The sequence below is a fragment of the Tachyglossus aculeatus genome, chromosome 23 (genome assembly GCF_015852505.1).
Source record: "Tachyglossus aculeatus isolate mTacAcu1 chromosome 23, mTacAcu1.pri, whole genome shotgun sequence".
NCBI classification, from domain to species: Eukaryota; Metazoa; Chordata; class Mammalia; order Monotremata; family Tachyglossidae; genus Tachyglossus; species Tachyglossus aculeatus.
Window position 1 is genome coordinate 38,685,491 of NC_052088.1, and position 26,855 is coordinate 38,712,345.

A 26,855-nucleotide genomic window follows, 5' to 3' on the forward strand; every position below is an offset into this window, starting at 1 on the left:
ACTGTTGGGTAGGGACCGTCTCTATATGTTGCCAACTTGGACTTCCCAAGCGCTTAGTCCAGTGCTCTGCACATAGTAAGCGCTCAATAAATACGATTGATTGATTGATTGATTGATAATCGCCAGCTGCCCAGAATAGCAGCCTTCACAAGGCTTGTTGGCTGCAAGTAATTGTATCTTATTGCAGACAAAGGAAAACATATTTCTGCCTTATTATTTCAAAGCCCAAGAGGTCTCCAGGGTGAGGGGGAGAGGAGGTTACACTGTTACTACTGGTTTTAGCAGACCAAAGAATGTTTATTTTCCAGCCCTCCTCATTTCCTCCTCGCCTATCCTCCGTCGCCTCCTGGCAGAACATTTTAAAAACCGAAACCGCCGGCAGAGCCGCGTAGGTTCTTCAGGAGATGAATTTCTTTAGCCGGCGATGAGCCGCTCTTGCTTCGAGGTTGCTGGAGATGAATTTCTTTTCCCGAAGCTAGCATATGCGGATGTCCTAAGCCGCAAACAGATCATCATCATCATCAATCGTATTTATTGAGCGCTTACTGTGTGCAGAGCACTGTACTAAGCGCTTGGGTAGTACAAATTGGCAACCTATAGAGACAGTCCCTACCCAACAGTGAGCTCACAGTCTAAAAGGGGGAGACTGAGAACAAAACCAAACATGCTAACAAAATAAAATAAATAGGATAGATATGTACAAGTAAAATAATTAAATAAATAGAGTAATAAATATGTACAAACATATGTACATATATACAGGTGCTGTGTGGGGAAGGGAAGGAGGTAAGATGGGGGGGATGGAGAGGGGGACGAGGGGGAGAGGAAGGAAGGGGCTCAGTCTGGGAAGGCCTCCTGGAGGAGGTGAGCTCTCAGCAGGGCCTACAGATATGTAGCATGAGTCAGAAAACGCTGGCGGGAGATGGACACAGATTAAAAAGAAGTCGGCCGATTCCACCCGTTTGGTTCTTTACTGATTTTACTGACCTTGTTCTCCACCTAACATAAAATAATAATAATAATGGCATTTGTTAAGCGCTTACTCTGTGCAAAGCACTGTTCTAAGCACTGGGGAGGTTACAAGGTGATCAGGCTGTCCCCCGGGGGGCTCACAGTCTTCATCCCCATTTTACAGATGAGGGAACTGAGGCCCAGAGAAGTTAAAAGTGATTTGCCCAAGGTCACACAGCAGACGTGTGGAGGAGCTGAGATTCGAACCCATGACCTCTGACTCCCAAGCCCGGGCTCTTTCCACTGAGCCACGGTGCTTCTCTGAATACCATAAAAGACTCAGAAACTAGTTCGTCCGTTCACAATTCAGCCCCTGGTGCTGAAAATTGTTAAATCGGGTTCACCGTGAGGCAACGTAGCGGTGGAATAGCAGCCCTGAGCTTGCTTTAATGAAGGCATTTATTAAGCGCTTACTATGTGCACTGTTCTAAGCGCCGGGGAGGTTACAAGGTGATCAGGTTGTCCCCCGGGGGGCTTACAGTCTTAATCCTCATTTGACAGATGAGGGAACTGAGGCCCAAAGAAGTTAAAAGTGATTTGCCCAAGGTCACACAGCAGACATGTGGAGGAGCCGAGATTTGAACCCCTGACCTCTGACTCCAAAGCCCGGGCTCTTTCCACTGAGCCACGTTGCTTCTCTAAATACCATAAAAGACTCGGAAACTAGTTCGTCCGTTCACAATTCAGCTCCTGGTGCTGAAAATTGTTAAATCGGGTTCACCGTGCGGCAACGTAGCGGTGGAATAGCAGCCCTGAGCTTGCTTTAATGAAGGCATTTATTAAGCGCTTACTGTGTGCACTGTTCTAAGCGCCGGGGAGGTTACAAGGTGATCAGGTTGTCCCATATGGGGCTCACAGTCTTAATCCCTATTTTACAGATGAAGCAACTGAGGCCCAGAGAAGTTAAAAGTGACTTACCCAAGGTCACACAGCAGACATGTGGAGGAGCCGAAATTCGAACCCATGACCTCTGACTCCAAAGCCCGGGCTCTTTCCACTGAGCCACGCTGCTTCTCTAAATACCATAAAAGACTCAGAAACAAGCTCGTCCATTCACAATTCGGCCCCTGGTGCTGAAAATTGTTAAATCGGGTTCACCATGCGGCAACGTAGCAGTGGAATAGCAGCCCTGAGCTTGCTTTAATGATGGCATTTATTAAGCGCTTATTATGTGCGCTGTTCTAAGCGCTGGGGAGGTTATCAGGTCTGAGCCCTGCATTGTACAGATAATTGTCGTGGTTACTATGTGCAGCGTTCTGTAAAAAAGGCAATAATGGAGGATGTAGGAGTGAAGATTTCATTTTTAATTTTCCCACTAAAGACAACTCCTTTGTGATCGTGGAAATGCAGGCAGGTTTGTTCCCAGGAACATTTCCTCTGGGTGGGAAGAGGGCCACGCATGCTGGGGCGACTCCCGCTTAATGCAGGGATTAAGACTGTGAGCCCACCGTGGGACAACCTGATCACCTTGTAACCTCCCCAGCGCTTAGAACAGTGCTTTGCACAGAGTGAGCGCTTAATAAATGCCATTAAAAAAAAAGTATTTTACTGAAAATTTCCGTATCTTTCTGCCATTTCTGCAGGCGACACAGAAGGGAGTGGGAGAAGAGATCATGATACCTAGGATGGGGAAGGCTTCTTCTAGACTGTGATCCCACTGTTGGGTAGGGACCGTCTCTATATGTTGCCAACTTGGACTTCCCAAGCGCTTAGTACAGTGCTCTGCACACAGTATGCGCTCAATAAATACGATTGAATGAATGAATGGATAATATGTTTTGTTTTGTTCTCTGTCTCCCCCTTCTAGACTGTGAGCCCACTGTTGGATAGGGACCGTCTCTATATGTTGCCAACTTGGACTTCCCAAGCGCTTAGTACAGTGCTCTGCACACAGTAAGCGCTCAATAAATACGATTGAATGAATGAATGGATAATATGTTTTGTTTTGTTCTCTGTCTCCCCCTTCTAGACTGTGAGCCCACTGTTGGATAGGGACCGTCTCTATATGTTGCCAACTTGGACTTCCCAAGCGCTTAGTACAGTGCTCTGCACACAATAAGCGCTCAATAAATACGATTGAATGAATGAATGAATGAATAATATGCTTTGTTTTGTTCTCTGTCTCCCCCTTCTAGACTGTGAGCCCACTGTTGGGTAGGGACCGTCTCTAGATGTTACCAACTTGGGCTTCCCAAGCGCTTAGTACAGTGCTCTGCACACAGTAAGCGCTCAATAAATACGATTGAATGAATGCATGGAGGAGATGTGCTTTCAGTAAGGCTTTGCGGGAGGGGAGAGTGATTATTTTTCCGTTGGATGACCTGGTCCCTGCCCTCAAGGAGCCATAGCCCAGTGGCACCGTGCGATCTTGTAAAGGAAATGTTTTCTTAAAAGCCTCAAAAAGGAGCCATTTATCTTCAATAAGCTCTTTCCTCCCCTGCCAGGTCATTTTAACACATGAAGCTGGCCGAGGCTCCAGTAACGCGGTTGCTTTTTGAATTCTTCAGTACCACAAAAGCCAAATTGTGTTGGTGCAATGTGTTGTGGAACGCATTACCACGTTCAGCACATTGTGCACTTAAATACCCATTTGTTTCCAGGGACTCTGTGAGCTCTTTCAAAAACGTTGGCAAGAGGCTGTGCCGCTGCCCCATTTTTCATTTTTTAGTAGGCTCTAGATAAAGATGAGCTTAATTCACCCGGGCGGTAACATCTCCCCGAAGTCCTGGGCCGTAAACCTAGCTACGATTGTTTGCCTGAAGCAAGTAATACAATTCTGAATTCTGTCTTTGAAAGGAAAGGGGTTTGGGAATGTTTCCAGGGGCCATAAGCCAGTTACTGCTGTTAGGCAGGGTTTCTGAGTTGGAGTTGGCAGAGTTTTGAAGGGGCACGGTAAGTTCAGCTCCGCAGAAGCGTCTGGCACCCTGGGCTCACAAAAAGGTGCCCATCTTAGACCACTGTCCTCTCCTACCACCCCCCATCATCAATCGTATTTATTGAGCGCTTACTGTGTGCAGAGCACTGGACTAAGCACTCGGGAAGTACAAGTTGGCAACATATAGAGACGGTCCCTACCCAACGGCGGGCTCACAGTCTAAAAGGGGGAGACAGAGAACGAAACCAAACATACTAACAAAATAAAATAAATAGAATAGGTATGTACAAGTAAAATAAATAAATAGGACGGGCCCCGGGCTCCGTCCTCCCCAAAGTGTTCGGTCTCCAGATATGTTGTCCTGCCGTTGTCAGTCCGTGTCGAGTGTGGTTTGGTAATTCTTTTTTTTTCCTGCTTTCTTCGTAGCTCTCATTATTAATTCTGCGAGTTAAAGGTCTGACCGCCGAACGCAATCAATGGCAGAAAAGGACTCCCGAAAGTAAGACTCGCTTTTGGCTTGGCCGCATTTCGCCGAAGGTTAGAGTCAAATACCGTCTCTACCTGTGAACGGTTTCCGAGAATACCGTCCGGACGGTCGATTGCGCGGGCACGCTGAAGGAAGGGAATGTCATTCATTCGTTCAGTCGTATTTACTGAGCGCTTACTGTGTGCAAAGAGGGCTGAGAGTCAGTGCTTCCCCACTCATCTTCACCAGCAGAAAAGGACACTCTATGTCTGTTTATTGTTGTAGTCTCCCAAGCGCTTAGTACAGCTCCCCCTCCCCTCCACGTCGCCTGGACTCACTCCCTTTTCTCTACCCCCCTCCATGCCCCGCAGCATTTATAATAATAATAATAATGTTGGTATTTGTTAAGCGCTTACTATGTGCAAAGCACTGTTCTAAGCGCTGGGGTAGATACAAGTTGATCAGGTTGACCCACGTGAGGCTCACAGTCTTAATCCCCATTTTACAGAGGGGGTAACTGAGGCACAGAGAAGTTAAGTGACTTGCCCAAAGTCACACAGCTGACAATTGGCAGAGCCGGGGTTTGAACCCATGACCTCTGACTCCAAAGCCCGGGCTCTTTTCCACTGAGCCACGCTGCTTCTCTAGGTATCTATCTATAACTGTACTTATTTATATTGATGCCTGTTTACTTGTTTTATTCATTCAATCGTATTTATCGAGCGCTTACTGTGTGCAGAGCACTGTTTATATCAAGAATTCTGTTTATATTGATGCCTGTTTATTGGTTTTGAGGTCTTTCTCCCCCCTTCTAGACTGTAAGTGTGGTGTGGGCAGGGATTACCTCTCTTTATTGCTGAATTGAACTTTCCAAGTGCTTAGTACAGTGCTCTGCTCACAGTAAGCGCTCAGTAAATACGATGGATTGAATGAATACAGTGGTCTGCTCACAGTAAGCGCTCAGTAAATACGATTGATTGAATGAATACAGTGCTCTGCTCACAGTAAGTGCTCAGTAAATACAATTGATTGAATGAATACAGTGCTCTGCTCACGGTAAGCGCTCAGTAAATACAATTGATTGAATGAATACAGTGCTCTGCACACTATAAGCATTCAATAAATGCGATTGAATGAGTGAATGAACTCGGGTGGTCACGTGTCAGTGCTTAGTGGTGACCATGGTTGGAATGCCATCCTAATCATTCATTCATTCATTCAATCGTATTTATTGAGCGCTTACTGTGTGCAGAGCACTGTACTAAGCGCTTGGGAAGTCCAAGTCGGCAACACACAGAGACGGTCCCTACCCAACAACGGGGTCACAGTCTAGAAGGGGGAGACAGACAACAAAACAAAATATGTAGACAGGTGTCAAAGTCATCAGAACAAATAGAATTAAAGCTATATGCTCTCTCTCTCTATATATATGTAAGCTATATACATTATATATATATAGATACATATACATATATACATCATGCATATATATACACACACATACATATACATATATACATTATGCATATATATATGTGTGTGTGTATATATATATATATGCTTTTGTTCTGGAGAATCAATCCTTCAATCAGTGGTATTTACTGAGTGCTTACCGTGCGCAGAGCACCATACTCAGTGTTTTGGAGAGTTCGATTTAACAGAGTTGGTAATCACATTCCCTACCCACAAGGAGCTGACGATCACAGGGGAGACAGTCGTTACTATAAATTATTACGTTCCGGATATATACAGAAATGCTGTGGACCTGAGGGTGGGGCGAATACCAAGATCCAGAACCTCTAGGTTCTTTATTGGCAAATTGTACTTTCCACGTCCTTAGGGCAGTGCTCTGCGCCCAGTAAGCGCTCAATAAATACGATTGAACGAACGAATGAATAGCAGGCATCCTTCAGCACCGAGTCATTCACGTCTCTGAGGTTCGGGACCTCTCGCCGGGCATATTTGTACATATTTATTCTATTTATTTTATTTTGTTAATCTGTTTTGTTGTCTGTCTCCCCCTTCTAGACAGTGAGCCCACTGTTGGGTAGGGACCATCTCTATATGTTGCCAACTTGGACTTCCCAAGCGCTTAGTCCAGTGCTGTGCACACAGTAAGCGCTCAATAAATATAAATGAATGAATGAATGCATGTGGACCTGAGGGTGGAGCGAATACCGAGATCCAGAACCTCTAGGTTCTTTATTGGCAAATTGTCCTTTCCACGTGCTTAGAGCAGTGCTTTGCGCCCAGTAAGCGCTCAGTACATACGATTGAAAGAATTAATGAGTGAATGAACAGCAGGCATCCTTCAGAACTGAGTCAGTCACGTCTCTGGGGCTCGGGACCTCTCGCCGGGCATATTTGTACATATTTATTCTATTTATTTTATTTTGTTAATCTGTTTTGTTGTCTGTCTCCCCCTTCTAGACAGTGAGCCCGCTGTTGGGTAGGGACCGTCTCTATATGTTGCCAACTTGGACTTCCCAAGCGCTTAGTCCAGTGCTCTGCACACAGTAAGCACTCAATAAATACGATTGAATGAATGAATGAACGTGGACCTGAGGGTGGGGCGAATGCCAAGATCTAGAACCTCTAGGTTCTTTATCGGCAAATTGTCCTTTCCACGTGCTCAGAGCAGTGCTCTGCGCCCAGTAAGCGCTCAGTACATACGATTGAAAGAATTAATGAGTGAATGAACAGCAGGCATCCTTCAGAACTGAGTCGGTCACGTCCCTGAGGCTCGGGACCACTCGCTGGGCAAAGGGGTCCACGGCTCCGAGCTGCCAAACAGGCTTAAAAGAAATAAGCCCAATGTCGCGGACTCCATTAGTCGCGGCCAGTTTTAAACCAGCCGTTCGGTATTGTTACCCTCACGGACTCATTTTGCTCCAAGCCAAATCTTCAGCATTTCCAGGGGCTCATTTGAGGCTACTGTGGTTGTCAGACGGAAGTTGGTGGTGGAGCAGTGATTCATTCAGTCGTATTTATTGAGCGCTTACTGTGTGCAGAGCACTGGACTAAGCGCTTGGGAAGCACAAGTCGGCAACATATAGAGACGGTCCCTACCCAACAACGGGCTCACAGTCTAGAAGGGGAAGACAGACAACAGAGCAAAACATGGAGACAGGGGTCAAAATCGTCAGAATCCTCCTCCCCTTCTCTTTTCCTTCTCCTCATCCTCCTCCTTTCCCCCCTCCTCTTCCCCCTGCCATGATTCATTCATTCATTCAATCGTATTTATTGAGCGCTTACTGTGTGCAGAGCACTGTACTAAGCGCTTGGGAAGCACAAGTCGGCAACATATAGAGACGGTCCCTACCCAACAACGGGCTTACAGTCTAGAAGGGGAAGACAGACAACAGAGCAAAACATGGAGACAGGGTCAAAATCGTCAGAATCCTCCTCCCCTTCTTCCTCCTCCCCTTTTCTTTTCCTTCTCCTCATCCTCCTCCTTTCCCCCCTCCTCTTCCCCCTGCCATGATTCATTCATTCATTCGATCGTATTTATTGAGCGCTTACTTTGTGCAGAGCACTGGACTAAGCGCTTGGGAAGCACAAGTCGGGAACATATAGAGACGGTCTCTACCCCACAACGGGCTCACAGTCTAGAAGGGGAAGACAGACAGCAGAACAAAACATGGAGACGGGTCAAAATCGTCAGAATCCCCCTCCCCTTCTCTTTTCCTTCTCCTCATCCTCCTCCTCTTCCCCCTGCCACGATAAACCACCAATCCCGACACCGGAGCAGGACAAACTCCCACCAGCTTTTCCCGGCTCCGACACCCGCAGTCGGGACCTACTTGGTTCCGAGGTTCATTCATTCATTCATTCAACCGTATTTATCGAGCGCTTACCGTGTGCAGAGCACCGGACTAAGCGCTCGGGAAGGACAAGTTGGAAGTACAAGTCGGGGGCCCCGGCCGACCGAAAGCGAACCCCGACCCGGCCCTGTGTCCCGGCTGACCATCCCGAATCTATCCCCAGTGCTTTATCCAATGCTCGGCAAGTAGGAAGTTCTGTCCGAGCACCATCGGTAACTGACAGACTGTCACCGGCGACGACTCTCGGTAGGAGATGCTGACGAAATGGGGCAGCTACGGGCTCTGAGCGTCCATCATCATCATCAATCGTATTTATTGAGCACTTACTATGTGCAGAGCACTGTACTAAGCGCTTGGGAGGTACAAATTGGCAACATATAGAGACGGTCCCTACCCAACAGTGGGCTCACAGTCTAAAAGGGGGGAGACAGAGAACAAAACCAAACATACTAACAAAATAAAATAAGTAGAATAGATGTCATCATCATCATCATCAATCGTATTTATTGAGCGCTTACTATGTGCAGAGCACTGTACGAAGCGCTTGGGAAGTACAAATTGGCAACACATGGAGACAGTCCCTACCCAACAGTGGGCTCACAGTCTAAAAGACTGTACTTCAGTGGAAGTCCAGTCGGGTAGGTATCCGATCTCATTTTGAAGCTCATTTTTAAATGCCGCTTGGCTCCTAGGGGAGTGTTTTGTTTTTTTTTAATGGTATTTTTTAAGCTGGGGAGGTTACAAGGTGATCATGTTGCCCCACGAGGGGCACACGGTTTTAATCCCCATTTTGCAGATGAGGGAACTGAAGCCCAGAGAATAATAATAATAATAATAATTGGCATTTATTAAGCGCTTACTATGTGCAAAGCACTGTTCTAAGCGCTGGGGAGGATACAGGGTGATCAGGTTGTCCCACGTGGGGCTCCCAGTCTTAATCCCCGTTTTACAGACGAGGGAACTGAGGCCCAGAGAAGGGAAGTGACTTGCCCAAAGTCACCCAGCTGACAGTAGGCGGAGCCGGGATTTGAACCCATGACCTCCGACTCCAAAGCCCGGGCTCTTCCAACTGAGCCACGCCGCTATCTAAACTCCTGATGGCTATCTTTACGAGTTCAAAATGCCTTGGCTGTGCTGGCGATGAACGCACATCAGTTTTCGAGCTGCGCTGCGACCCTTTAGAAGAAAAACGACCGATCCTTTGTCGGGGCCCGGGATGCCAGTGCGGTGAGGACATTCGGGGTTCATTGTCCGTGCCGCCGGGTGGAATTTCTGCTTAAAGAGGACTGTGCCGGAATTCAGGATGATTTATTTTCATGAGGTGAAGCACAAAGAACTGACTCCCGATGAACTGGTAGTTATTTATTTATTTATTCATTCATTCATTCATTTATTTATTTATTTATTTATTTATTTTACTTGTACATTTCTATCCTATTTTATTTTGTTGGTATGTTTGGTTCTGTTCTCTGTCTCCCCCTTTTAGACTGTGAGCCCACTGTTGGGTAGGGACTGTCTCTATGTGTTGCCAATTTGTACTTCCCAAGCGCTTAGTACAGTGCTCTGCACATAGTAAGCGCTCAATAAATACGATTGGTTGATTGATTGATTAGTTATCGTGCCCCTGAAATTCTGAAGAAAAGGGCGCTCCATTTTGTAGGACATACTGTAAAATCTGGCTTTCGGGCACCCAACCTCAGCTTGATGGGTTTTTTGTTACTATTTTTTTTGTTATGGTATTTGTTAAGCACCTACGATGTACCATTATCTGTACTAAGTTCTGGGGTAATAATGATGGTATTTGTGATAATAATAATAATGATGGTATTTGTGAAGTGCTCACTATGTGCCACGCGCTGTTCTAAGCGCTGAAGTAGATACAATATAAACAGGTTGTCCCTCGTGGGGCTCACAGTCTTCATCCCCATTTTACAGATGAGGTAACCGAGGCCCAGAGAAGTTAAGTGACTTGTCCAAAGTCCAGCTGACAGGCGGCGGAGCCGGGATTCGAACCCATGACCTCTGACTCCCAAACCCGGGCTCTTTCCACTGAGCCACGCTGCTGCTCACGATATTTTATTACGGTCAGCATTGGCCCTGACGCACCCGAGGGACGTCCCACAAATCGTCGACACCCTCGGACGAAGCCTCGGATTTCCCCCCACGTGGATTTGGGTTCCAGAACTGCAGGAGGGGTACGAGGGAGACGAGCGATGGAAAGCGAATCAGCCCAGCTGTTGCTCGACATTCCCCTCAGTCATTCAGTCGTATTTATTGAGCGCTTACTGTGTGCGGAGCACCGTACTGAGCGCTTGGAAAGTGCGATTCGGCAGCATATAGAGACGGTCCCTGCCCAGTAACGGGCTCACAGTCTCGCTGTTGGGTAGGGACCGTCTCTATATGTTGCAAACTTGTACTTGCCAAGCGCTTAGTACAGTGCTCTGCACACAGTAAGCGCTCAATAAATGCAATTGAATGAATGAATAGAAGGGGGGAGACAGACAGCAAAACCGAACAAGTATCCCATCAAAATAAATGGAATTATAGACAAATACACATCATTAATAAAATAGAGTAATAAATATGTGCAAATACACACAAGTGCTGTGGGGAGGGGAAGGGGGTAGAGGAAAGGGTGTACATATATATGTATATATGTTTGTACATATTTATTACTCTATTTTATTTGTACATATCTATTCTATTTATTTTATTTTGTTAGTATGTTTGGTTTTGTTCTCTGTCTCCCCCTTTTAGACTGTGAGCCCACTGTTGGGTAGGGACTGTCTCTATATGTTGCCAATTTGTACTTCCCAAGCGCTTAGTACAGTGCTCTGCACATAGTAAGCGCTCAATAAATACGATTGATGATGCTGATGAGAGGGAGGGAGTGGGGGTGACGGGGAGGGCTCATACTAGTAATAGTATTTATTAATCCCTTATAGTGCGAAGTGATTGTGCTAAGTTTGGGGAAATAATAATAATAATAATAATGATGGTATTTGTTAAGCGCTTACTATAATTTGCAGGTGGAAATTAACCATGATCCCTGTGATTTTTTTTTTTTTTAAATGGTGTTTTTTAAGCCCTTACTATATGCCAGAGAAGGAGCGTGGCCCAATGGAAAGAGCCCGGGTTTTGGAGTCAGAGTTCTTGGGTTCAAATCCCGGCTCCGCCACTTGTCAGCTGGGTGACTTTGGGCAAGTCACTTCACTTCTCTGGTCCTCAGTGACCTCATCTGGAAAATGGGGGTGAGGACTGTGAGCGCCCCATGGGACAACCTGATCACCCTGTAACCGCCCCAGCACTTAGAACAGTGCTTTGTGCATAGTAAGTGCTTAATAAATGGCCATTATTAGTAGTACTAGTAGTAATAGTATGTATTAATCCCTTATTGTGTGAAGGGCAATGTACTAAGTTTGGGGAAAGAATTTGCAGGTGGAAATTAACCATGATCCCTGTGATTTTAATTTTTTTTTAATGATGTTTTTTATGCCCTTACTATGTGCCAGAGAAGCAGCGTGGCTCAGTGGAAAGAGCCCGGGCTTTGGAGTCAGAGGTGATGGGTTCAAATCCCAGCTCCGCCAATTGTCAGCTGTGTGACTTTGGGCAAGTCACTTCACTTCTCTGGGCCTCAGTTCCGTCATCTGGAAAATGGGGATGAAGACTGTGATCCCCCCGTGGGACAACCTGATCACCCTGTAACTGCCCCAGCGCTTAGAACAATGTTTTGCACATAGTAAGCGCTTAATAAATGCCATTATTATTAGTAGTAGTAATAGTATTTATTAATCCCTTATTGTGTGAAGGGCACTGAACTAAGTTTGGGGAAAGAATTTGCAGGTGGAAATTAACCATGATCCCTGTGATTTTTATTATTTTTAATGGTGTTTTTAAGCCCTTACTATATGCCAGAGAAGCAGTGTGGCTCAGTGGAAAGAGCCCGGGCTTTGGAGTCAGAGTTCTTGGGTTCAAATCCCCGCTCCACCAATTGTCAGCTGGGTGACTTTGGGCAAGTCACTTCACTTCTCTGGGCCTCAGTGGCCTCATCTGTAAAATGGGGATGAAGACTGTGAGCCCTCCGTGGGACAACCTGATCACCTTGTAACCTCCCCAGCGCTTAGAACAGTGCTTTGCACATAGTAGGCACTTAATAAAAATGCCATCTTTATTATGCTAAGCACTGGGGTAGATACACGAGAATCAGGTTGGACACAGTCCGTGTCCCAATTAGGGCTCACTGTCTTAATCCCCATTTCACAGATGAGGTAACGGGCTCAGAGAGTTGTTTTTTTTCCCCAATGGTATCTGTTAAGCACTTACTATGTGCCAGGGACTTTAGTAGACACTGGGGAAGATACAAGCTAGTCAAGTGAGACACGGTCCATGCTCCACATGGGGCTCGCAGCCTTAATCCCCATTTTACAGATGAAGTAAATTAGGCACAGAGGAGGTGAAGTGACTTGCCCGAGGTCACCCAGCGGACAAGTGGCGGAGCCGGGATTAGAACCCAGATCCTCCGACTCCCAGGCCCGTGCTCTAGAGAAGCAGCGTGGCTCAGTGGAAAGAGCCCAGGCTTTGAAGTCAGAAGTCATGGGTTCAAATGATGGCTCCGCCAATTGTCAGCTGTGTGACTTTGGGTAAGTCACTTCACTTCTCTGTGCCTCAGTGACCTCATCTGTAAAATGGGGATTAAGACTGTGAGCCCCCCGGGGGACAACCTGATCACCTTGTAACCTCCCCAGCGCTTAGAACAGTGCTTTGCACATAGTAAGCGCTTAATAAATGCCATCATTATTATTATTATTATTATTAAGCCAGACTTCTCCATCCTCCCTCCCTTCTCCCCACCCAGTGGAGCTTGTCCTGGATTGTTCAGGGCTGCAGATTAGACCTCTGGGTGCCCACTGTTGGGTAGGGACCATCTCTATATGTTGCCAACTTGTACTTCCCAAGCGCTTAGTACAGTGCTCTGCACCCATTAAGCGCTCATTAAGTACGATTGAATGAACGAATGAATGAACGCGATGAGAGGCATCTTCACCTTTAAGCACTTCCCGGATTTTTTGGCCCAATTTAAGATGATGAGGCCTCCAAGAAGCCAATCAATCCTAAAAACGCTTCGTTGCCTTTCTGAGCCCAGTAACACCCTTCCCTGCCCCACTCCGTAGTGTGTCGGTACAAGAAAAAAGGCCGAGTGCCCCTTTGTAGGGCTGCCGATTGTGAAGTGAACTTTGAAGCGCTTAGTACAGTGGTCTGCACACAGTAAGCGCCCAGTAAATAACGACTGAGTGAATGAACTCTGCCCTCCTTGGCCCTGCGCTAACTCTAAGTGGACCCTTAGCTACGTGACTGTATTTCCTTGACTCAAAAGCGACCGTGACAGAGCGAGCCCGAATTCCGTTCTCTCCATTCATTGTCGTATTTATTGAGCGCTTACTGTGTGCAGAGCACTGTACTAAGTGCTTGGGAAGTACAAGTTGCATCACACCTCCCGGTGTCTTGGCGCTGCTTTCTGCGGAAGAGCGGAAATCACCCACCGGTGTCGGTGGAGCCGTCTGGATCGCGAGCCCGGTTTCCGCCAAAGGCACAGAAAAATCAGGAAATGCGAGTCAGAGATGCGGATGTTTATTGTGCCGTTTTTTTTTTTTAGAAAAAACCCTTCGTAGATGGCCCGTTTGCCTTATATAGAGATTTTCCCCTGCTCCCTTGATTTGGGTTTAAGTAAATTGAATGGAAAAAGTGGTTCATAGGAACGAAACAAAGTGAGGATTAATTGATGTCAATTGCGTCTCTTCCAAGTGAGATGGTTGGGTGACACATGGTGGGCATGAACCATAAAAGGGAAGGAGAACAGAGTGAAAAGAGGCAGACGGAGCCCCGTGGAATTAAAAAAAAAAAACAGACCCAAAAACCCCAGCCCCACTGTGACTTAACACGGTGGGTCAGACCAAATACGGAAAAGGAGGCGCGCGGAGCGTGACCGTGTAATCGATCTGGAGCGATGGCCGGACGCGGCCCACACGGGAGAGCATGTCCAAGCGGTGTTTTCCCCCGCTTTGGCCCTGTTCACATTCAGCGCTCCGAGTCTCCCTTCCAACTGTGGTGCTCAAGGGAAAGGGTTGCTAAGAAAAGAGAAATGAAAATTTCTCTGGAATGCCCCCAATCCCTCTGCCCATCCGCCAAGCTAGCTCTCTTCCTCCCTTCAAGGCCCTACTGAGAGCTCACCTCCTCCAGGAGGCCTTCCCAGACTGAGCCCCTTCCTTCCTCTCCCCCTCGTCCCCCTCTCCATCCCCCCCATCTTACCTCCTTCCCTTCCCCACAACACCTGTATATATGTTTGTACATATTTATTACTCTATTTTACTTGTACATATCTATTCTATTTCATTTTGTTAGTATGTTTGGTTTTATTCTCTGTCTCCCCCTTTTAGACTGTGAGCCCACTGTTGGGTAGGGACCGTCTCTATATGTTGCCAACTTGGACTTCCCAAGCGCTTAGTACAGTGCTCTGCACACAGTAAGCGCTCAGTAAATATGATTGATGATGATGATGATGAAAATGCCCCGGGCGGGAGATGCGGGACGAGGCAACGGTGGAGAAAAAGAAACGGAATGGAAACTGGAAAGGGAATCTTTGGAGATGAGGAAGCTAGAAATTCTGCTCGCCCTCTCAGGGGCTGATTCCCCCCCCTTTTAGACTGTGAGCCCACTGTTGGGTAGGGACTGTGTCTATATGTTGCCAACTTGTCCTTCCCAAGCGCTTAGTACAGTGCTCTGCACACAGTAAACGCTCAATAAATACAATTGATTGATTGATTGATTGACAACCTGATCACCTTGTATCTCCCCAGCGCTTAGAACGGTGACCCCTCCTCCCCCTCCCCATCCTCCTCGCCTTACCTCCTTCCCCTCCCCACAGCACCTGTATATATGGATATATCTTTGTACATATTAGTTACTCTATTTTACTTGTACATATTTATTCTATTGATTTTATTTTGTTAATATGTTTTGTTTTGTTGTCTGTCTCCCCCTTGTAGGCTGTGAGCCCGCTGTTGGGTAGGGACCGTCTCTAGATGTTGCCAACTTGGACTTCCCAAGCGCTTAGTACAGTGCTGTGCCCACAGTAAGCGCTCCATAAATACGATTGAATGAATGAACAGTGCTTTGCACCTAGTAAGTGCTTAATAAATGCCATCATTATTATTAGTATTATTATTACTCTCCCAAGCGCTTAGTGCAGTGCTCTGGACACTATAACATACTATAGTATGTTATGTTTGGTTTTGTTCTCTGTCTCCCCCTTTTAGACTGTGAGCCCACTGTTGGGTAGGGACTGTCTCTATATGTTGCCAATTTGTACTTCCCAAGCACTTAGTACAGTGCTCTGCACACAGTAAGCACTCAATAAATACGATTGATGATGATAAGCGCTCAATAAATACGATTGATTGATTGACCAGGATCGCTGGATAAAGCAGCACTGGTCTTCCATCCCCCACCCTCCCTTTCGCTTTCCCCTCATCTTCCTTTTCCTCCCCATCTCCTTTTTTTCCCCCCGGGTATTTGCTAAGCGCTTGCTAGGTGTCCGGCACTGTACTAAACTCTGTTTTAGGTACAAAGTAATCAAGTTGGATACAGTCCAAGCCCTACGTGGGGCTCACATTATTAATGTCCATTCTACAGATGAGGGAATTGAGGCACAGAGAAGTGAAGCGACTTGCCCAAGGCCACACAGTGGACAAGTGGCGGTCGGCATTAGAACCCAGGTCCTCGGGCTCGGGCCGTATCCCCCGTTTTCTTCTACTCCACTCCTTTTCCCTGTCTTCTTCCCTCCAAAGGGCTTTTGGGAAGCGCCTAGAGAGATGTAGGCGCCTGCTTCCCAGATGCTGTTTCTGACCAGGGGATTTCGGGTGGGAATTCTGGCCTGGCCTTCTTAATAATAATAATAGTAATAATAATAATAATAATTGGGAGAGTAATAATAATAATAATAGTGGCATTTATTAAGCGCTTACTATGTGCACAGCACTGTTCTAAGCACTGGGGAGGTTACAAGGTGATCAGGTTGTCCCTCGTGGGGCTCACTGTCTTCACCCCCATTTTACAGATGAGGTAACTGAGGCACAGAGAATAATAATGGCATTTATTAAGCGCTTACTATGTGCAAAGCACTGTTCTAAGCACTGGGGAGGTTACTAGGTCATCAGGTTGTCCCTCGTGGGGCTCACCATCTTCACCCCCATTTTACAGATGAGGTAACTGAGGCACAGAGAATAATAATGGCATTTATTAAGTGCTTACTATGTGCACAGCACTGTTCTAAGCGCGTTACAAGGTCATCAGGTTGTCCCTCGTGGGGCTCACCATCTTCACCCCCATTTTACAGATGAGGTAACTGAGGCACAGAGAATAATAATGGCATTTATTAAGTGCTTACTATGTGCACAGCACTGTTCTAAGCGCGTTACAAGGTGATCAGGTTGTCCCTTGTGGGGCTCACAGTCTTCACCCCCATTTTCCAGATGAGGCAACTGAGGCCCAGAGAAGTGAAGTGACTCGCCCAAAGTCACCCAGCTGACAGTTGGCAGAGCCGGGATTTGAACCCGTGACCTCTGACTCCAAAGCCCGGTCTCTTTCCACTGCTTCTTCCCTCAGAGAACCCGAGGGTCGCCCCGACCCCAGTGGCTCCAGGATTCCCGCCTCTCCAGACCCCGGGGAATCCTCCAGGGGCAGGGCGCTCCCACTGGGGAAGGCGAGGCAGCCCGGAATAGTGGGGTCAGGGTCCGGGATCCGGGCAGCTCCCGGCTCCTCCTTCCCTCCTCAGGCCCGGGAAATCCCCCTGGAATTCGGGGGTCTCAGTCACCTGCTTGGGGTGCGGTTCGGTCCGCGGGCCGGACCGTCTGTCCCGGCGAGCCACGGCTCTCAACAATCCACTGGCTTCAAACGCGGGAAAGGCCCAAGGAAACTACAGCCGAGTGGCGAGCCCGGCTCTGCCAAAAAGCTAAAATATTTAAGTGGAGACGCACAAGTGCCATCTTATGTAACATCCTGGGCTTCCGCAGACTCTTCGTTGGGCTAAATTGAAACTTTTCCAGGAAAAGTCTTGGATTCAGACAAGCTGAGGATATACGCGCACATGTTATTTGGTTTGTTTGTTTTTTGTTTCCCCAGTAGTCCCAAACAATCAAGATATCCTCTCAGCCTTAGGGAAGGAAGAGGTAAGTCCGATATTAAGCCGTTGAAACTGTAGTAAAATCTTTGGGGAATGAAAAAATGTCTCAAAGACAGTGACTCAAGAACAAGCCATTCGCTTCAAAAAGACCCCCAGGGGACAGGCGGCCTGGGACCCATGGACAATTCAGACTCTCATCAGTTCCCGCTGCGGCGGACGAGAGCTTATCAAATCAGTCTGAGCGCCGTTTTTGTATTATTATTTTTGTTACTATTATTCCCTAGCACAAAGGAACTGTATGTCATGGCAGCTTCACTCCTGTGATCCCAGGGCTGCAGTAATCAGCGTAAGAAAACATTGTATAAATTTAACGGGGAGAAACGGGATTCGCAGTTGGGTAGGAACTCCTCATTGGACATCGTGGGTTTAGTTGGGGAAGAACTCTTAGCGATGAGCCTGTTTAGTTGGGGAAGACCTCTTAGCGATGAGCCTTTAAAGGTAGGGAGAGTGATCGTCTGTCTTTTATGAAGTGGGAGGGCATTCCAGGCCAGAGGGAAGATGAGGGCGAGGTAGATGAGATGGAGGTACAGTGAGTAGGTTGAAATTAGAGGAGTCAAGTGTGTGGGCTGGGTTGTAGGAGAGCGGTGAGGCGAGGTAGGAGGGGGCGAAGTGATTGAGTGCTTTAAAACCATTGCTGAGGACTTTCTGTTGGATGCGGAGTTGGGTGGGCAACTGCTAGTGGTTCTTGAGGAGTGGGGAAAAGAGGCGCGAAGTTTTGTAGAAAAATGGCCCTCCCGTCCTCTGCGTGGAAATTTTAAGGGCGGACATAGCGGAGTCCTTGACATTGCCTACTCCAAGCCCCGTGCAACTTTCCATTTGCTGTTTTCTCTTGTAGCTGCAAAAGTTAGACCAGGATCTTGAAATGGTGCTGTCTGCAGTTCAGGCCCAGAACATGAAGCTGAAGGAAGATCTGAGGAGGTACGTGCTAGAAATACGACTGGTCGACTGATCGAAGACCCGCTTCCCTGGTGGCCCCGGGCCGGAACAGGCAATGGTCCTCTGGGCTTTCCTCCCCGCCATTGAATCCGTCATCCTTTTCCTCGACTCTGTTGTCTCCTTCCCCCCTGCAGAGAGCAGCAGTGGCTGAATGAGCAGGAGCAGCTAGTAGAGTCTCTTAAGGTGGCACACGATGAGCTGAAAACCCAAGAGGTTCACTTTTCGGAACAAAGGTATCGACAGCGAGCGCCGAGGCTTAGCGCGTGTCCGAGGTAGGGTGAGGATTGAGCCAAATAGGCAGTTGAGGAGAGGGAGAAATTGGGGCTCGAGGCCTTGTGATCTGCATCCCTAACTCGGACCCCCCTGATCACCCCTTCACACGCCGGTTGGTAAGTGATGAGGCTCAGCCGAAACTTGCCTTCCCCATCACCAAACCAGTAACGGTCTTCGACTGTGATCACGGCCCGGCGGAGCTCTCCAAAAGGAAGAGGTAGCCTGCCGGCTGGAATAACTGCCCACCCCTGTTCTGGTCAGTCCCCTAGCTGCCCGAAAGACTTCGCCCAAAGTGCCCGTTTTACTCCCAGGCGGGGACTTTGGGGGCCCGATTGGAGTCTTGAAGGGAATTAGTGAACTGGGCGAGTCAAGGAAATCAAAATCGGTGTTTTACTCGGCGCGTCAGTCACCGTGCCCCTTTTTACGATCTCCTGGCAGAGCCGTTCGGGAACTGAAAAGTAAGATGATTAAAATCAAAGCGTATAAGGAGGAACTACTGAGCGCCTTGGGCGAATTTCTGGACAATCACTTCCCTCTCCCTGAAGAAGATGAAAATGTCAAAAAGAAGAAAAAGGTATGCTTGAGAGCATTATGGTCGGGGTGGTTTTGTGGATGACGATGGGGACTCTCCTTGTGGATAGATTAAAAAAAGAATCCATGAGTGTTTAAAATCCAAGAGTGGGTTTGCTGTCTCCTAACACTACCGTCCCTCTCCTCCACACCCCAGGTTTGGGGCAGTTCCAGGCAGAGGACTGGGACGGTCTACTCCAGCTTGGAGTGACCCAAGTGACCATATGGAAAAAGTTGCTCTTGAATTTTTTTTGTCACGAACTGGGCCCCGCTTAGGCTCTTCCCAAAAGATGTATCCTCCCCCGGTTCTGCCCTGGCCAAAATGAGGGTTCCAAAGTAGGCCGAGAAATCGGGGAATGCTCAAGGCCAAAGTCGACTGGCTGACCCTGAGCAGAGTCCGGTGGGCCGCCGGATAATTTAGTGCCGTGCATTTTTGGTCCCTGGAATAACTAAGATGGGCATCCTGGCCTTGATTCCCTCCTTCCTCCCCTCCTCACTTCCTCCCAGCCACTAGATCTCCTTCCACCCATAGCTGTGGAGCCATCCCAGTCACCTGTTTCTTCTACCTTCTTCCCAAGCATCCTAATCCCCCTGCTAACCCAGATCCTCCTTTACCGCCCTGCTCCAGACCCTCTCTTTGCCTCTTTTTCTCTCTTTTCCTCATTGCATCTCCCATTCCCTGTAGACAGCCACTTCTCCTCCTGACCTTCTGCAGGCCTCCACTGGCCCCGTTCCTTCCTCTTCCCCTTCTCCAGGAATCCCTGTCCCAAACCATCTTGCCTCTCCGTAATGGGTCTCCCCGTCCCCGCCTGGCTTTCCACCTGGCTCCTACTTCTCCTCACCAGTGCTCACTCTTTTCCCTGCTGTCCCTCCTCACATCCTGCTCTGCACACAGTAAGCACTCAATAAATACGATTGATTGATTGATCGTCACATTTCAAGGGGATAGAAAAAGCCCATCCTCATGTAATGAATTTTTTTCTGCCTTGGTGGTGGGCAGGGTTTTACCAGAACTGAATGCAGTACCATTAAAAATGGACATTAATGGTCTGACCTCAAACTGCGAAAGAGCGTTGTTTAGTCCAGTGTTACACACTCTTTGCTCACGCAGCCAGAAGTGGGGACACGCGCCCAAAGATCAGCGCTCTGTGCTAATAACACGTTGACAGAACTTTGGAAAAACCCTTCGTGAAACTTCTTTGCAGCCGTAATACGATTACTGAGATGCTTTGAACTGTATATTGCATTTTCTAGCTTGGTAGTCACTATATGCAGTTCAATATCGTGGATAATTTGTACAAATCATTTCAACGTCTTATTAAAATGTTCTAATTTAATCTACCGGATTACCTCCTGACGGTCGAAGTATGAGAAGAGAAAAAATTCGTCGACTGAGCAGTAGTATTTGGGAAGTTATACAATTAATCCTATCTCTTTTCCCCTCCCCGTTCCCCCTTTCCTCTGCTATAGAAAAAGCTTGCAGAACCAACCGTACAGCTAATAACGCTGCATGAAATTTTAGAGGTGAGTACCTTGGGGTATTCTGTTTTCTTCCCCGGACAGTGACTTGCAGCCAATCTGAAAGTAGTGGGATCTTATTGGTTTGTTTTTTATGCTATTTGTTAGGCACTTTTTACAAAAAATGGTATTTGTTAAGCATTTGCTGTGTGCCAGGAGCTGTACTAATTTCTGGAATAGAAGCAAGTTAATCATGTTGGGCACAGTCCATGTCCCACATGGGGTCCATAGTCTTAATCCCCATTTTACAGACGAGGGAACTGAAGCCCAGAAAAGTGAAGTGACTTGGCCAAGGTCACCCAGCAGACAAGTGGCAGATCTGGGTTTAGAACCCAAGTCCCTCTCATTCCCAGGCCCAAACTCTATCCACTAGGCCACAGTGCTTCTCATCATCGCTCTGCTTAGGAGGAAATGTCTTGGAGTCAAAGACTTTTGCATCCAAAGTCATTTTATAACCAAGCACAGTTGAGAGACTCTCCGGGACTTGAGAGAGAAAACTAACTTTGCAGCAGAATTGAAGATACAGTACAGATTTATTACTCTATTTATTTTACTTGTACATACTTACTATTCTATTTATTTTGTTAATGATGTGCATCTAGCTTTATTTCTATTTATTCTGATGACTTGACACCTGTCCACGTGTTTTGTTTTGTTGTCTGTCCCCCCCTTCTAGACTGTGAGCCCGTTGGTGGGTAGGGACCGTCTCTATATGTTGCCGACTTGTACCTCCCAAGCGCTTAGTCCAGTGCTCTGCACACAGTAAGCGCTCAATAAATATGAATGAATGAATAATAATGATAATTATTATGGTACTCGTTAAGTGCTTACTATGTGCCAAGTCCTGGGGTTAAGCAGATTGGACACAGTCCCTGTCCCACATGGGGCTCACAGTGTTAATCCTCAGTTCCCTCATCTGTAAAATGGGGATTAAGACTGTGAGCCCCCCGGGGGACAACCTGATCACCTTGTAACCTCCCCAGCGCTTAGAACAGTGCTTTGCACGGAGTAAGCGCTTAATAAATGCCATTATTATTATTATTATCATTAATCTCCATTTTACAGACAAGATAACTGAGGCCCAGAGAAATGAAGGGACTTGCCCAAGATCACACAGCAGACATTTGGCAGAGCTGGGATTGGAACCCACGTCCTTTTAACTCCCAGGCCCATCCTCTATCCACTAAATCATGCTGCTTCTCAAGATATACCGTAAAATCCAACATTGTCCTACTCGTTTCAGTTGGTCAGCTTTAAGTCACAATCGTTACTGCCATTTTATTGCAGTAACAATCTCAGAATGGTCTTTTTGAAGTATTGTGATTTGACTTTTTTAAAGGATTTTGTGAGGATCCAGAGTCACCTTCTAACCCGGCTTTAGATCCAGATGCCCCCACGGTAGTCACAAGACAAGTTTTTATCAGTTTTTTTTTTTTAAATGGCATTTGTTAAGCACTTTCTACTTCACAGGCACTGTAATAACCGTTGAGACAGAGGAAAGATAGGCAAGTTGGACACTATCCATGTCCTTCACGGGACTCACAATCTTAATCCGGATTTTACAGCTGAGGCCCAGAGAAGTTAAGTGACGTGTCCGAAGCCGCACAACGAACAGTTGGCGGAGCCAGGATTGGAACCATCAATCCATCAGTCGTATTTATTGAGCGCTTACTCTGTGCAAGCCACTGAGCGCTTGGAAGAGTGCAACATAGAGTCGGTAGAAACGTTCCCTGCCCACAATGAGCTTACAGTCAAGAGAGGGACGCAGACGTTAATATAAATAAATTATGGATATGTACATAAGTGATGTGGGTCGGAGGGAGGAATAAAGGATACAAATCCAAGTGATCCCTCGCCCACGTCCTGCCTCTGGCCTGTAACGCCTTTCCTCCTCAAATCCGACCGACAATTCCCGTCCCCCACTTCAAAGCCTTATTAAGGACACCTCTCCTGCAAGAGGCCTTCGCCTTTCCTCTTCTCCCACTCCCTTCTTCCTCACCCTGACTTGCTCCCTTTGTTCATCCCCCTTCCCATCCCCACAGCACTTATGTCCGTATCTGTCGTTTATTTATATTAATGTCGGCCTCCCCCTGCCCTTTAGACCGTAAGCTCGTTGTGGGCTGGAAACGTGTCTGTTGATTGTACTCTGCCACACAGTAAGCGCGCAGTAAATACGACTGAAGAAATGAATGAACGAAAGTGCAATCAATCAATCAATCGTATTTATGGAGCGCTTACTATATGCAGAGCACTATACTAAGCGCTTGGGAAGTACAAATTGGCAACATATAGAGACGGTCCCTATCCAGCAGTGGGCTCACAGGCTAGAGTGGTGAGTCCAAGTCAGTTACCTCATCTGTAAAATGGGGATTAAAAGATTGTGAGCCCCACGTGGGGCAACTTGATCACCTTGTATCCCCCCCAGCGCTTAGAACAGTGCTGTGCACATAGTAAGCACTTAACAAATGCCATCATTATTATTATTATTATTAAGTGTGAGATCTTCCGACTCCCAAGCCTGTGCTCTTTCCACTAAGCCACACTGCTTCTCGTATCCCTAGACCCCCTGGGCCTAAAGCCTGCAAAACTCTGACCCTAACACTTCCACTCAAACTCTCAGCTCCTGCTTTCTGACCCTACCAGGGAGACTAGACTGCGAGCCCACTGCTGGGTCGGGACCGTCGCTATATGTTGCCGATTTGTGCTTCCCAAGCGCTTAGTACAGTGCTCCGCACATAGTAAGCGCTCAGTAAATACGATCGAATGAATGAATGAAAGAGATGCGCTAGCAGAAGCAGAAGGCTTCTAAAAAATCCTGCGTCCCCTAGGAGAGAGGGAACTTCCCTCCCTTCCCCAATTGGTGACCCCCCCCCCCCCACCCCAAACTGCATCTACAATGAGAAACAGCATGGCCTAGATAGAGCCCGGGCCTGGGATCCAGAAGGTCATGGGTTCTAATCGTGACTCTGCCGTTTGCCTGCCGCGTGACCTTGGGTAAGTCACTGCGCTTCTCTAGGCCTCAGCCACCTCATCTGTATAATAATAATAATAATAACGGCATTTATTAAGCGCTTACTACGTGCGAAGCACTGTTCTAAGCACTGGAAGATGGGGATTAAGACTGGAAAATGTAAATGTAAAATGGGGGGTAAGACTGAGAGCCCCATATGTTGCCAGCTTGGACTTCCCAAGCGCTTAGTACAGTGCTCTGCACACAGTAAGCGCTCAATAAATACGATTGATGATGTTGAGAGGGAGTGTGTCCAACTCGCTTTGCTTGTATCCACCCCTCCGCTTAGTACAGTGCCCGGCACATATTAAGGGCTCAACAAATGCCATAATTATTATTATTACTCCCACCCCTCCAGCCCAACGGAAGGCAGAGTGACACTGACTGCCCCGACGCTCCCACTTTGAGTTTTCCTTCTGACGAATAGCCATGGTGGTAAAACGCATCATCCCGATTTGAGCCCACCTTCGGCGAACACTGCAAATTGTGGACGGTGAACGCGGGGTATGTCGGGCTCAGGGATTCTCCCCGGAGAGTTCCACAGAATCGGACGAGATGCTCCACAAATATCACCAAACTTCTCTTAGGATTCAAGGATCGAAGAATTCCGACTTTCTGGCGTTGACACCTCAGCTTCCCGCTCGGGCTGACACGGTTGTGCTTTCCTTTTAAAGCCCAGCCCGAGTTAGCAGTCCAGTCAGAGAACTCAAAGTTCATGCTGTGTCCTTGGAAATATCTTGGCATTTCGGCAAATGCCAAGTTGGGCAAGGTTTGAAGACACAATAAAATTAGCAGGAGGTGAAGGGTGAGGGTCTGGGGTAATATAGCATATTTTGATGAAGTCGATCTGTGTGGTTGTAAAAGAGCGGAGAACCAATCAATCAATCATATTTATTGAGCACTTACTGTGTGCAGAGCACTGTACTAAGCGCTTGGGAAGTCCAAGCTGGCAACATCTAGAGACGGTCCCTACCCAACAGTGGGCTCACAGTCTAGAAGGGGGAGACAGAGAACAAAACAAAACATATTAACAAAATAAAATCAGTAGAATAGATATGTACAAGTAAAATAAATAGAGTAATAAGAAGAGAAGACATAAGGTACAACATTGTTGCTAAGTTTAGATGAACTCAAGTTGTGTAAAAAATACCTTAATTTAACTATCGTCTTAGCAGTCTGGAGCATAGGCTTTTATTTCTATAATGCTTACCCATTTCAGGGCGTCAGTGAATCAGTGATATTTATTAAGTGCTTACTAGGTGCAGAGCACTGTACTAAGCGCTTGGGAGAGTAAAATACAGCAGAGTTGGCAGACACCTTCCCTGCCCAAAACAAGATTGCAGTCTAGAGGGGGAGACTGCAATAATATAAATAATTTCTAATATGTTTGGAAAGGAGGCTAGTTTTCATTCATTCCATCATATTTATTGAGGGCTTACTGTGTGCAGAGCACTGTACTAAGCGCTCATAGAAATCCAAGTTCAACCCAGAAAGCCAGATTCTCCCAGGCAGAGACCCGTCTCGGGGTAGACCTTCATTAATGGCCTATATTAAGCACTTACTGTGTGCAGAGCACTGTAGGAAGCTCTTGAAACCTAAGATGGGGAGTTCTCTGCAAGGAGGGGCTCCTCCTCCCTTCTGCTTGAAGATTTCCAAGGGAAGTTAGAAATTAGCCAGAAATGTAAAAGCCCCCTTCCTCCATGTAACCATTGAAGGAGCTCATTTCAGAACAGCAGAAATGGCTTGTGAGTTTTCTAAAGATGCCCCTATGACTCCGGCGGCGTTTCACTCTTGGAAAAGGAAGCTAAGCGAACGATGTCCAAGCCTCTCTTGAGTTCGCGTGACTGCGCGGCTAACGTGTGTATTTCGAATTTCATCCTTCCCCTAGATTCTCATAAGCAAATTACTGACCACCCCGCACGAGCCGTACGTGGCAATTGCCGAGTCCTTTTGGCCCCCTTACATCGAGCTGCTGCTGCGGAGTGGGATTGCGCTGAGGCACCCGGAGGATCCTAATCGAATTCGCTTAGAAGCCTTCCACCAGTGAAAAGGCCCCCGTGCCCACTTTCCGCAGAGCACCTGGGAACTGGGCTGCCTTGCTGTGAGGAGACCCCCGGCCCAAACACCGTCCTGGAGGAAAATCGACTGTGGATTGTGTTTAAGGCTGTGTTTTATATTAACCCTAAATAAAGTCTCGGTAGTTACGCCCGAGTGGTTGCACCAAACTTCTCCGTCAGCTTGTGGGGGCTGGCCCGGGGTGGACAGATGATCCCCGATTCCAGGATGGGGGAATCGAGTCATTCATTCATTCATTCAATCGTATTTATTGAGCGCTTACTGTGTGCAGAGCACTGTACTAAGCGCTTGAATCCCCGCCTAGAGGCCGTGGTTTGCTTTTGTTGTCTCTCTCTCCCCCTCGTCCCCCTCTCCCTCCCCCCATCTTACCTCCTTCCCTTCCCCACAGCACCTGTATATATGTATATATGTTTGTACATATTTATTACTCTTATTTATTTATTTATTTATTTATTTTACTTGTACATATCTATTCTATTTATTTTATTTTGTTAGTATATTTGGTTTGGTTCTCTGTCTCCCCCTTTTAGACTGTGAGCCCACTGTTGGGTAGGGACCGTCTCTATATGTTGCCAACTTGGACTTCCCAAGCGCTTAGTACAGTGCTGTGCACACAGTAAGCGCTCAATAAATACGATTGATTGTCTGTCTCCCCCTTCTAGACTGTGAGCCCATTGTTGGGTAGGGACCGTCTCTAGATGTTGCTAACTTGGACTTCCCAAGCGCTTAGTACAGTGCTCTGCACACAGTAAGCGCTCAAATACGATTGAAAGAATGAATGAATGAACTCATCCAAGGTAACAGATCCTGCCTGGCCTGCCGGTAGAAGCCATTGTGGATGGTTTGCGGGGCATTCATTCATTCAATCTAGAAGGGGGAGACAGACAACAAAACATATTAACAAAATAAAATCAATCAATCGTATTTATTGAGCGCTTACTGTGTGCAGAGCACTGTACTAAGCGCTTGGGAAGTACAAGTTGGCAACATATAGAGACGGTCCCTACCCAACAGCAGGCTCACGGTCTAGAAGGGGGAGACAGACAACAAAACATATT

At 47.2% G+C, this 26,855-nt stretch overlaps 1 protein-coding gene across 2 annotated transcripts in view; it reads left to right on the forward strand.

Moving 5' to 3' along the window:
- Window positions 1–25,856, forward strand: part of CENPK (centromere protein K) — a 50,223-nt gene extending 24,367 nt beyond the window's left edge. The window contains exons 5-11 of one of the 2 annotated variants that reach the window (XM_038765791.1): window positions 4,313–4,385; window positions 17,354–17,400; window positions 18,250–18,332; window positions 18,485–18,583; window positions 19,062–19,197; window positions 20,664–20,717; window positions 25,610–25,856. In XM_038765791.1, the coding sequence (XP_038621719.1) occupies window positions 4,313–4,385; window positions 17,354–17,400; window positions 18,250–18,332; window positions 18,485–18,583; window positions 19,062–19,197; window positions 20,664–20,717; window positions 25,610–25,768 (651 nt within the window). In that variant the 3' untranslated portion in view covers window positions 25,769–25,856. The remainder of the gene's footprint in view (window positions 1–4,312; window positions 4,386–17,353; window positions 17,401–18,249; window positions 18,333–18,484; window positions 18,584–19,061; window positions 19,198–20,663; window positions 20,718–25,609) is intronic. The other variant, XM_038765792.1, reaches the window with a different exon arrangement.
- The last annotated feature ends 999 nt before the right edge of the window (window positions 25,857–26,855 follow it).